At 41.5% G+C, this 12,696-nt stretch overlaps 1 protein-coding gene across 4 annotated transcripts in view; it reads left to right on the top strand.

Annotated features, from left to right (window-relative positions):
• mettl9 (methyltransferase like 9) overlaps window positions 1-3,675 on the top strand; it is a 36,809-nt gene extending 33,134 nt beyond the window's left edge. For 2 of the 4 annotated variants that reach the window (XM_041207035.1, XM_041207036.1), the window contains exon 5: window positions 2,229-3,675. In XM_041207035.1, coding sequence (XP_041062969.1) covers window positions 2,229-2,434 — 206 coding nt within the window. In that variant the 3' untranslated portion in view covers window positions 2,435-3,675. The remainder of the gene's footprint in view (window positions 1-2,228) is intronic. The other 2 variants (XM_041207037.1, XM_041207038.1) reach the window with 2 other exon arrangements.
• Window positions 3,676-12,696: the final 9,021 nt, after the last annotated feature.

Genomic DNA, 12,696 nt, shown 5'->3' with positions numbered 1-12,696 from the left:
AGCAAAGACATTTGATGCTTACTTTCAACATTGTGTCTTATGGAAGTAAACCAATTTTAAAATTATTTACCCAGATGTTTTTTTTTAAATTGATGTGCAGTCCCCAAAGTTTAAAAAGGACACCTGATTCTGGAGCAGGAGTTGGGCAGTGAACTTACCTCACTTTTCCCAGTTTTTCCCTTCTTATCCCAGGAGTAGGTCTGTTCCTGGGACAAACGTTCCGCAGGATCCAACTCCCCTTCCCCTACCCACCCAATTATTCTTTTTATATATAAACACAGGCTGCTGGGAGGCAATTCCACTGTGGAGAATATCACAATTGAGCCCAGTCATCACAAGACAAGAAGTTAATGGCAAAAACATTAAGATAAAAGCAAAAAACTGCGGATGCTGGAAATCCAAAACAAAAACAAAAATACCTGGAAAAACTCAGCAGGTCTGACAGCAGCTGCAGAGAGGAACACAGTTAACGTTTCGAGTCCAAATGGCCCTTCAAATATAAGCTGGTTTAGTGGTGGTGGTGGTTGGGGGGGGGGGTGCGGTGGGACAAGCAGAGCTGGATAGAGGGCCAGTGATAGGTGGAGATAACCAAAAGATGTCACAGACAAAAGGACAAAGAGATGTTGAAGATGGTGATATTATCTAAAGAATGTGCTAATTAAGGGTAGAAAGCAGGACGAGCAAGGTACAGTTAGCCCTAGTGGGGGTGGGGTGAAGGAATCGTAAAAGGCTAAAAGGTAGAGATAAAACAATGGATGGACGCAGACTGGATGACCGCTTTGCAGAACACCTTCGGTCTGTCCGTAAGCATTACCCAAACCTCCCTCACTTGCCATTTCAACACTCCACCCTGCTCTCATGCCCACATGTCCGACCTTGGCTTGCTGCATTGTTCCAGTGAAGCTCAACGCAAACTGGAGGAACAACACCTCATCTTCCGACTAGGCACTTTACAGCCTTCTGGACTGAATATTGAGCTCAACAATTTTTAGATCATGAACTCTCTCCTCCATCCGCACCCCCTTTCTGATCCCCCCCTTTTTTTCCAATAATTTATATAGATTTTTCTTTTTCCACCTATTTCCATTATTTTTAAATGTATTTCCATCAATTGTTTTATCTCTACCTGTTAGCCTTTTTCGATTCCTTCACCCCACCCCACCCCCACTTGGGCTATCTGTACCTTGCTCGTCCTGCTTTCTACCCTTAATTAGCACATTCTTTAGATAATATCACCAACTTCAACAGCTCTTTGTCCTTTTGTCTGTGTCATCTTTTGGTTATCTGCACCTATCACTGGCCCTCTATCCAGCTCTACTTGTCCCACCCCCCTTAAACCAGCTTATATTTCACCTCTCTTCTATTTTTACTTAGTTCTGTTGAAGAGTCATACCGTTTCGAAACGTTAACTGTGTTCCTCTCCGCAGATGCTGCCAGACCTGCTGAGTTTTTCCAGGTATTTTTCTTTTTGTTTTAAGAAGTTAATGGCAGCTGAGGAAGGCTATTCAGGCCATCTTAATACTATTCACCAAGAGAGACCCTACACTGCATGAGGGAAATATCTAGTTGTCTCTTAAAATCTCTTAAATGACTCCCAGATTTCTGCCTTCATTCAGAGTCCATTCCACATGTTGACCACTCTTTGTGACTATCTCAGTCCTAAGTTTACCTTTGTACTAGTTTGACTGCATGGCCAGTATCTTACTCTCGGTTTAGTTTAGATTAAGTTACCTTTTTTCAGGACCCTTAACTAATGTATTCTCCTCAGGCTCTTCCCTTTCAGGCTGAGAGGCCCAGATCTGTCCAATCTTTCTTCATAACTCAGAACCCTCACACATGGGATCAGCCTCCTGACTCTCCAATCCTAGCAAGATATTGTGTCTCCCAAGGTTGACTAGCTCATTGTGACCCTTGTTATCTATGATCACCAGTGAGGAATGGCAACTTTAGCAAGACTGGCATTTATAGAACAGTTTAAACTGAGCTGGGAGATAATTGGAAATGCTGGTTCATTTTTTAAAAAAAAATTCATTAATAGGATGTGGGCGTCGTTGGTTAGCCCAACATTTATTGCCGATCCCTAATTGCTTTTGAGAAGGTGGTGGTGAGCTACCTTCTTGAACTGCTGCAGTCCATGTGGTTTAGGTACACCCACAGTGCTATTAGGAAAGGAATTCCAGGATTTTGACCCAAATGTACCTGCTGTGATTTTTAATTTTTTTTTGTAGGTGGTAAGTGGGAGAGACCCTCGGAATATTTGGAAGTAACGGGAGAGACATGGGAAGAGCAAGCGGCCAGTTTCAGTAATGACGTGTTCAGCAAGGTGGGCTTTGCCATCGAATCCTTCACCCGGCTGCCATATTTGTGTGAAGGGGACCTCTACAATGACCACTATGTCCTGGATGATGTGGTGTTCATTCTTAAACCAGTTTAATGCTGCACTGCCCAGATGTTTCATAACAAAAGAACAAGACCTAATTCCGATCACCTAGAATGGATTCGATTTTCTAATCTGTCAAATAATGTTAAAACACAAATTGTTTAAGTATGCTCGAATATTTTGTGAATTATTTGATAGGGAGAGTACAGTCTTTTATATATCCAACTCTGTCCTTCTTGCCCAAAGTTATTTCTGTTCCTCTGCCAAAAGGTTGTTCTTGGTTGTTGAAGTATTTTCCCCATTTAATCCTCCCTCATCTCTTTCTGCTGGACTGAGCAGAACACCCCATGCCTCTCACTCCTCAAAGCTTCATGTTTTGGTGAGGCAGAAGGTGGGATTACCTGCTCTCCAGGGTTGGCCTGGTGTCTCCAGGAATTAAAGGTTAATCACCCAGACAGTACTGTCAACAGAATGTGAGGAGGGGGGCAGTGGGGGTGTGCAGTGGTGTTGAACAAAATCATAGAAGCATCTGCAAAAGATAATTGTGCTTTTCTCCCATTTTCTTTGAATACCTTTTTGTTTATTAATATTGGGAAATCAGGAGATCATGTGAGGAAACCTCCAGGGATACCCAACCTAGAGGTGGCAACACTAGGGGTCGGTGAAGATTTTGATGGTGCTTCCACTCATTCCAGGAGGTGGTTCTCTGCTGCCACAACATGTCAACAATGTCAGAACTGGAAAAATTCAGCCAGAAACGATCATTCAAAAGGCAGTCCTGTACCTCAGTATAACCACAATGGCTGGACCAGTGCTGGCAATGAGTTTAATCTGAACCCAGTGATGTGAATGATTTGTTGAAAACGTGCCTGATATTGTGTTCGACCAGTGTGCTGCTTTACTCAAAAAGCTTTAAAACCTGGTTCAGCTGTAATGTACCTTCTGTAGGTTTTCACAGGAGGTGATGAATTGTAATGGTTTGGGTTTAAATGGAATCGTTTAAACCATCTCAAATATTTCACAATGCCAGATTTTACAATTTAATGAGCAGTCATCTGATTTTGTTACAAGAACTAAATGTAAATGTTTAATATTTTACATTCAAAGTTTGATTTTTTAATCTTGTAGGTTATTCACTTTGGAAAAATGTAGACACAGTCAGAGGTGGACGTCAGGTGTCACCTGCAGGTGTAAGGGATGGCCAAATGTAGATTTCCTCTATTTGGTTCTTTATATATTCTGTCTTGCCTACTGTTGCTGGAATTGAAGAAGAATAAACTTTCCTTACATTTGAAGTTGTAATGTCTAATGCATAGTGTCATGATAGACTAATGACTAAAGTCAGAGCATGTGGCGTCAGGAGACAAGTAGCAGGATGGATTGTTAGCTGACTTCAAGACAGAAAGCAGTGGGTAGGTCTAAAGGCATATATTGAACGTGTCAGAAGGTGGGAAGTGGGGTCCTACAAGGACCAATTTTTCATAATTTATAATTAGCAATTTAGACTTTGGAGTGAAAAAAAACACAATTTCTATATTTGTGAACATTAACATGGGAAGGATAGTTAACACTGAGGAGGATTGCAACAAATTAAAGAAGACATTAATAAACTTGCAGAATGGGCACATAATCAGCAAATTAATTTCAACACAAATAATTGTGAGGAATCATATTTTATAAGAAAAATGAGGTTCTATTACGATCCCAGTTGAGACCAATAACACTTAAGAAATCCCCACTGAAGCCAATGGAAAGGAAATTGATGCACAAGATTTAACTTTGCAAAATGTTTACTGTAACAAACCAACTAAACTTCAAACATTAATTAATAGGTGAAGGATATCTCAAATAAAAAGATAAATTTCACTTCAAATAGTCAATACAACAAAGGTATACCTCACGTAGTTATAAGCACTCGTGCTACTTCCTGCACAAATATGTTACCATAATCTATCTCATAGCCTTTCCAACTAGGCCCTCATTTTGTAAGTTCTCTCACTTCACTTTGTGGTAGGCAAAACGTCTTCTTCGCTACCACTTTTGGACCTGAAAAGTGCCCAGTCTATCTCAAATTACCCTAGAAGGGGAAAAGCATCTCAAAAGTTAGAACAACAGGTTAAGGAAGTCGTTTCATGCTTCTATTATGTAGTGGCTCGACAAGAGATACTCTCCGCCAACAGGATTCTGCCATCAGTCAAAAAGTCATTCTTCCTCCCACACAATCAAGCAACGTCATATATGAATTTTGGTGCCAGTGCAATGCCAGATATGAAGACTGTACACCCCTGTGATTGACTAATGGAATCAAACAGCAGGTTCTTTCAGTTCATAATAGGCAGTGTACAGAACATAATCAACCAGCCTGCACTTGCAAAGCCCAAAACAAATTGTTTACTATTGGATGTGATTGTGCAATTGGGCAGCACTTGTTGAACAATCCTGAGTACACTAATAGCTACACTAACAACCAATTTAAGATAATCAGTCAAGCAAGTAATGTGGTTCATTTACATTTGCTAGAAGCAACATACATTCCAATCGCAAGGATTGTTCTCTGCAAAAAAAAAATACAGGAATATGTTCAATCTTTGCATCTTTTTTGAATTGCCCAAGAGCTTGTGAAGCCAATAGTTTCATGTTGCCTTCTCTATGGCAATGCCTTGGCCAATCAAAGTTGACCTGATAACCCAGCACCCTTTTCTCCTGTAGTATAAATTGTTGTGATCGTTTGAAATTTGACATTCTCGCATTTGCCCTGATGAGTGCAAGATGAAAAGGTTCAGCAACAGATCTCTCTTTTCAGCAACATCCAAGTCAATTAAAAGGGCAACCCGGTCAAAATTCCAATAGATTCCAGTAGTGAGCCTAGGACCTGGAAAGAGCCCTGGTTTAGGTAACCCACCCTCAATGGGAAAATTCAATCCTATGTCTCACCACTTCTCTCTTTCCCTCTTACCAATTGTCTCTCTCTCTCTCCCTCCCTCCCTCCCCCTTACCAACTCTCCTCTCTCTCTATTCCTCTTACGAAACTCCTCTCTTACCAACACCCCCCGCCTCTCTTAGAAACCACCCCCTCTCTGTCCCCCTTTCTCCCTCTAACTAACTCTCCCTCTCTCTGTCTTACCAACTCTCTCTTGCTCTCTCCCCTGTTGGGGAAGGAAACAATTAAAGGAGTTCAATTGCTAATTATTAGTCAACAACCTAAATTCCCATTTGGTTGTATGAAAGGGATAACAGTCCGGTCCGACTGTTCACGGCCGGGTGTCCCTGGAGAGGGAACACACTGTGTCCACCGGTACTAATGAGGCCTTCCATGCCTGGTGGGCACCGCAGGGACTGGGGTGGTTTATCAACCCCTCAAATCACATTTTAATTAAGACCATAAGAAGTAGGAGCAGAAGTAGGCCATTCAGCCCATCAAGTCTGCTCTGCCATTCAATGAGATCAAGGCTGATCTGAAAATCCTCAACTCCACTTTCCTGCCTTTTCCCATAATCTTTGGTTCCATTACTGATTAAAAATCTGTCTATCTCAGCCTTGAATATACTTGACAACCCAGCCTCTACAGTCCTCTGCGGTAAATAATTCCACAGATTAGTTACCCTCAGAGAAGAAATTCCTCCTCATCTCTGCCTTAAATGGGCAACCCTTTACTCTGAGATTATGCCCTCTGGTCCTAGACACTCCCACAAGGGAAAACAATCTCTCAGCATCTGCCCTGTCAAGACCCCTAAAAGAATCTTATATGTTTCAATAACGTCACCTCTCATTCTTCTATAATCCAATGAGTACAGGCCCAACCTACTCAACCTCTCCTCATAAGAAAATCCTTCCATACCCAGGATTAACCTAGTGAACCCTCTCTGGACTGCCTCCATGTCAGTATATCTTTCCTTAGATAAGGGGACCAAAACTGTTCACACTATTCTAGGTGTGGTCTAACTAATGTCTTGTATAGTTTTAGCAAGACTTCCCTATTTTTATACTCTATTCCCTGTGAAATAAAGGCCAACATTCCATTTGCCTTCCCTATTACCTGCTGAACTTCTATGTTAGCTTTTTGGGATTCATACATGAGGACTCCCCGATCCCTCTGTGCTGCAGCTTTCTGCAGTCTTTCTTCATGGAAATGATATTGAGCTCCTCGATTCTTCCTGCCAAAATGCATAACCTCACATTTCCCCGTGTCATATTCCATCTGCCAAGTTTTTGCCCACTCACTTAACCTGTCTATATCCCTCTTTAGACTCTGTGTCATCCTCACCACTTACCTTCCCATCTATTTTTGTGTCATCCGCAAACTTGGTGATAGTACATTCACTTCCCTCATTCAAGTCATTTATATATATTGTAAATAATTGTGGCCCTGGCACTGATCCCTGTGGCACTCCACTAGTTACAGGTTGCCATCCTGAAAATGCCCCTTTTATCCTAACTCTCTATCTTCTATTAGTTAGCCAATCCTCTACCCATGCTAATATACTACCCGCAACACTATGGGCTGTTATCTTATTAAGTAGCCTTTTGTGTAGTAGCTTATCGAACACCTTTTGGAAATCCAAATATATTACATCTGCTGGTTCCCCTGTATCTATCCTGCTTGTTACCTCCTCAAAGAATTCTAATAAAATTTGTCAGGTATGATTTCCCCTTCATGAAGACATGCTGACTCTGCTTGATTACATTATGTTATAGGATGCAACCCATCAGGTCCAGGGGACTTATTGCCTTTAGTCCCATTAGTTTCCCTAGTACTTTTTCTCTAGTGATAGTTATTGTATTTATTTCCTCACTGCCTTTTGCCCCTTGAATATTTAGTATTTTTGGAATGCTATTAGTATCTTCTACTGTGAAGACTGATGCAAAGTATTTATTCAACTCCTCTGCCATTTCCTGGTTCCCCATTATTATTTACCCAGCCTCATTCTCTAAGGGGCCAATGTTCACTTTGTCCTCTCTCTTCCTTTTTATATATTTAAAGAAGCTCTTACTGTGCATTTTTATAAAACTTGCTAGTTTACCCTCAAAGTTTATTTTCTCCCTCTATTATTTTTTTGGTCATCTTCTGTTGGTTTTTAAAACTTTCCCAATCCTCTGGCTTACAGATAATCTTTGTTTGTTTTTTCTTTCAATTTGATACTATCCTTAACTTCCTTGGTTAACCATGGTTGGTGTATTCCCTTCCTAGAACCCTTCTTCCTCACTGGGATATATCTTTGTTGAGAGTCGTCAACTATTTTCTTAAATGTCTGCCATTGTTCATCAACAATCTTTTCTGCTAAACTCTTTTCCCAGTCCACTCTAGCCAACTCTGCCCTCATTCCTTTGTGATTACCCTTATTTAAGTTTAACACAGTTGTTTCCAACCCACACTCAAACTGAATGCTAATTTCTACCATGTTATGGTCACTGTTTTCTAAGGGATCTTTTACTCTCAGATTATTTATTAAACTTGCCTCTTTACACATTACCAGATCCAAAATAGCCTGATCCCTGTTTGGATCAACAAGATATTGTTCTAGGAAACCGTCCCGAATACACACATCAATTCTTGCTCGTGGTTACCTCAGTCAATTTGATTTTTCCAATCTACATGAAGATTAAAGTCAAACCTGATTATTGTACTGCCTTTTTTACATGCCCTCACTATCCCCTGATTTATTCCCTGTAATACAGCATAGCTACTGTTAGGGGGCCTATAGACTACTCCCACCAGTGTTGTCTTCCCCATGTTATTTCTTACCTCCACCCATATGGACTCTACATCCTCCAACCCTTGTAAGTTTCTTTTAAGATTCGTTTTTCCTTTTGCAGTACCCCTTTAAGGGGCTGCTTCTTACTTTGTCCCTTGTTGCCTTTAATTTAGTTTATTTGGGTACTCAAAGGAGTAAAAAGGATAACAGTCCACCTGACTGTCTGCCCCTCTTCCGCGGCTACGTGCGTGGATGGGTGAACCTGGAGACGGAGCACGCGGTGTCTGCCGGCACAGTCGAGGCCTTCTGTGCCTGGCGGGTACTGCGGAGTCTGTGGTGTTTTATCAGTGCTGGCAGTTAAGTTAATAGACTATGCCAAGGCATCAAATATGGACAGACTTCTCGTTCTGACAGGAGTTAAATTTGCAAAAAGACACCCGCTGCTAGAACAGATGTCAGAAGCTCTAAAAAAAATCCTGGGAAGACCTTCCTTTCCGACAGTGTTCATGGCGCAAATGAGCCATTTGGCGGTTAGACAGAAAATGGAGGATACAATGTTAACGGGATGGCGAGATCGTTTAGAAACAGGAAGCAGGCATCAGTACGGAAGGAAATTTGTAACTAGGAACGATGAGGACAGAAACACCTTCGACAATTATGGCAGGAGAAAATAATTGGGGAATTATAACAAAAGGATGAACCCCAGAAATGCCCAGGGTGTGGTCAATCAGTGTCTTAGATGTGATTCAAAATAAAATTATGCAATGAACTGTCCTAAATGATAAGGTGTTTGAAATTAAATATAAGACAGAAGACTCAGAAGAAGAAGATGAAGATATTGATCAAAAATAGGGCATTGTATTAGTTACAAGAAGTTTCAGCCTAGTGATGAATGTTTTGGTTGCAGAGTCCTTCAACTGTGCGGTGCTAGATAGCGGAAGCACATCTACAGTCTGTGGAATAGACTGGTTAAAATGCTACCTGGACTTTTAAATGACAAGGGCCGAAATAAGGTCAAAGAATTTGAGATTTCCACCAGTTTTAGATTTGGAAATGATAATACCCTAAAATCTTTAAAACGGGTAGTGATTCCCTGTAAGATAGCAGGAGTCAGTCATTTCATCAGTACGGACACAACGTCTAGTGAAATACCATTACTGTTGAGCAGGCCATCGATGAAGAAAGCACAAATGAAGCTGGACATGGAAAATGACAAGGCCATTGTATTTAGAAAACCTGTGGATGTACAATTTATGCAATCTGCACACTACTGTATTCCTTTTCTACTAAGAACTTTTCTACTAAGGAGGTTAAATATGTGTTTATTAGTGTCAGGGGACAGGAATTTAGAAGACAAAAAGCTAATAGTGTTAAAATTGCCTCACCAGTTTACCCACCATTCTTCAGAAAGATTAAACATTTTGCTAAGGGTAATTTTGCAGGAGTAATGGATGGAGAGTACACTAAACGTATAGAGGAGATAAGCGATAGATGTGATATATGTAAGAAATACAGAAGGACACTGTCACGGCCAATAGTGAGTCTACGCTTAGTGAGGGAAGGTTGTGATTGCACTGGAGAGGATGCATTAGAGATTCACCAGAATGTTGCCTGGGCTGGAGCATTTCAGCTATGAAGAGAGACTGGATAGGCTGGGATTATTTTCCTTAGAGCAGAGAAGGCTGAGGGGGGACCTGATAGAGGTGTACAAAATTATGAGGGGCGTAGATAAGAAGAAACTTTTCCCCTTAGCAGCGGTGTCAATAACCAGGGAGCATAGATTAAAGATAAGGGGCAGGAGGTTTAGAGGGGATTTAAGGAAAAACCTTTACACCCAGAGGATAGTTGGAATCTGGAACACACTACCTGAGGGGGTGGTAGAGGCAGGAACCCTCACAACATTTAAGAAGTATTTCGATGATCGCTTGAAATGCCATAACACACAAGGCTATGGGCCAAGTGCTGGAAAATGGGTTTAGAATAGTTGGTACTTGATGGCCAGGCATGCTGGGCTGAAGGGCCTGTTTCTGTGCTGTATAACTATGATGCTATGATTCTATGGGGAATTTCAATGAAGTTGTGGCGATGGATTTAAAGGTGCGGGATAAAGAAAAGAACATTTTTATTTTACATTTCATAGATTTGGCAACAAGGTTTAGCCAGTCGACAATCATATACTGTAAAGAAAATAATTGTGGATCAGGTTATGGAAAAATGGATAGGGACCAGATTGGGACCACCGGCAAAATTCTTCACTGATAATGGGAGGGAATTTGTCAACGATGAGTTTCGGGATGTGTGTGAAAACATGAATATAATAGTAATGAATACAGCAGCAGAAAGCCCTTTTAGTAATGGAGTATGTGAAAGGAATCACGTGGTGATAGATGAGATGCTTCATAAAATATTGGTGGATAGACCAAGCTGTAAATTAACATCAGCTCTAGCATGTGCTCTCCATGCCAAGAATCCACTGCAGGTGGTTGGGGGCTATAGTCCATATCAGTTGGTTTTTCGTAGAATCCCAAAATTCCTTCAGTCCTGAGTGATCATCCCCTAGCTTTGGGAGGGAACTACGATTAGCTCTACCTTTTCTGAGCATTTAAATGCACTACATGTGGGTAGAAGAGCGTTCCTTAAAGCCGAAGCTTCAGAAAGAATTCAGCGAGCTCTAAGACACAATGTACGACCATCAGAAACTATTTTTAATCAGGGAGATGTGGTATGCTATAAAAGAGAAGGACTCAATGAGTGGGAAGACCTGGGAAAGGTTATAGGTAAAGATGATAAAACAGTCATTTTACAGCATGGGAACCAGACTATTTGAGTACGCTCATCCTGGCTATTTGGCGCGGACTACAAACTTGTGGGTCTGGAACGGGTCGTAGGAAGGGACGAGGACCCATGTATTTCTCATACCCGTATGTTGCATGATTGTGAAGACCAGGTGACTGAAGTTGACAGGATATCTGAAGATGAACACAGTAATTCAGGCGAACAAGATGAGGTGATTTGTCCCAGAGGACAACTGCCGAAAGCTGGCACTAAAGTTACAAACTTGCCAGGAGAGGCCAATCAATGGCAGGATGTGACGATTGTAGGTAGAGCAGGAAAAGCCACTGGAAAATATAAAAACTGGTTAAACGTACGAGATAAAGGACAGGGGGTAGGCCTATGGATTGGGAACATGCAATACAAAAATGGAAGTCATGTGAAACACAGTATCAGTTCAGACAGTGGGTCTGGGAGTGAACACGCCTCTAGGAAGAGATCACGAACTGTTTAAAGAACATCAATAAATAGGAGAGGGAGATCAAACTGTAGCAGTCCAGACCAGGATAGAGGGCATAGCTTAACAAGGTCAAGGAATGTGGCACAGACTGGTAATGTTACAAGGAGCAGAAGCCCATGTGATCAAGAAGTCTTAATAGCTTCAAAGAAATTAGGCGATAAAATAACAAAGGATGCCAGGCACCAAGAACTACATAGTTGGAAAGAATTTGGGGTATACACAGAGGTGCCAGATAGGGGACAACCAGCTCTGTGTCACAGATGGATATGCACGGAAAAGGTACTTCTTGGTAGGACTTATAAAGCTAAAGCCAGGCTAGTGGCACAAGGGTTTGAAGAAAAATTGGGTGACCAGGGTAACATTTTTATTTCAGATTTCCAGTATTCACAGCATTTTGCTTTTATAAAAGAGTAGATTCACCTACAGTAGGAAAAGTTATTCTGAAGATCTTTTTGGCTCTGTTAGCTACAAATGCTTGGGATTCTAAGTCTATTAATATTAAAGCTGCCTTTTTGCAGGGACACCATCTTCAAAGGAAAGTTTTTCTCCATCCAACAAAAGAGGCGCTAAATGCAGAAGGGACATTCTGGAAGCTAAATAAATGCATGTATGGTTTAAATGACACCTCCAGAGTTTGGTATTTCTCAGCGAGGTCAGTTGGAAGATGACCCAGCAATGTTTTATTAGCGCCATGGAGGGAAACATGCAGGCATCTTTATGATGCATGTAGATGAATTTTTGTGGAGTGGTAATAGCAGATTTGAAACAGTTGTCGTTAATGGGCTCAGAACAGTGTTTAAAATTGAAATTCAGGCTTCTGGTGCATTTAAGTACATTGGATTGAAAATCAGGCAGAGCGGATCACACGTCCTTTTACATCACCAATCCTACTTGGAGAACGTCAATCCCATTAATATTAGTTGTGGTAGGGCCTCCCAGAAAGATACAATGGCTTCTGAAGTGGAAAAAGACGAACTCAGAAGTCCACCCCTCCATCACTTTTACATGGTCCATCACTGACACTTCCCTTCCCTTCCTTGACCTCTCTGTCTCAATTTCTGGTGATAGACTGTCCATCAATATTCATTACAAGCCCACCGACTCCCGCAGCTACCTCGACTGCAACTCCTCACACTCCGCTTCCTATAAGGACTCCATCCCATTCTCTCAGTTCCTTTGCCTCTGTCGCATCTGTTCTGATGATGCCATTTTCCAAAACTGCGATTCTGACATGTCTTCCTTCTTCCTTAACCGAGGTTTCCCATTCACGGTGGTTGACAGGGCCCTCAACCATGCCTGACCCATCTTCCGGGCCTCTGCCCTCACACGTT

Source organism: Carcharodon carcharias, chromosome 15 (genome assembly GCF_017639515.1).
Source record: "Carcharodon carcharias isolate sCarCar2 chromosome 15, sCarCar2.pri, whole genome shotgun sequence".
In the NCBI taxonomy this organism is placed as follows: domain Eukaryota; kingdom Metazoa; phylum Chordata; class Chondrichthyes; order Lamniformes; family Lamnidae; genus Carcharodon; species Carcharodon carcharias.
This window is presented reverse-complemented; position numbering and strand designations above follow the sequence as displayed.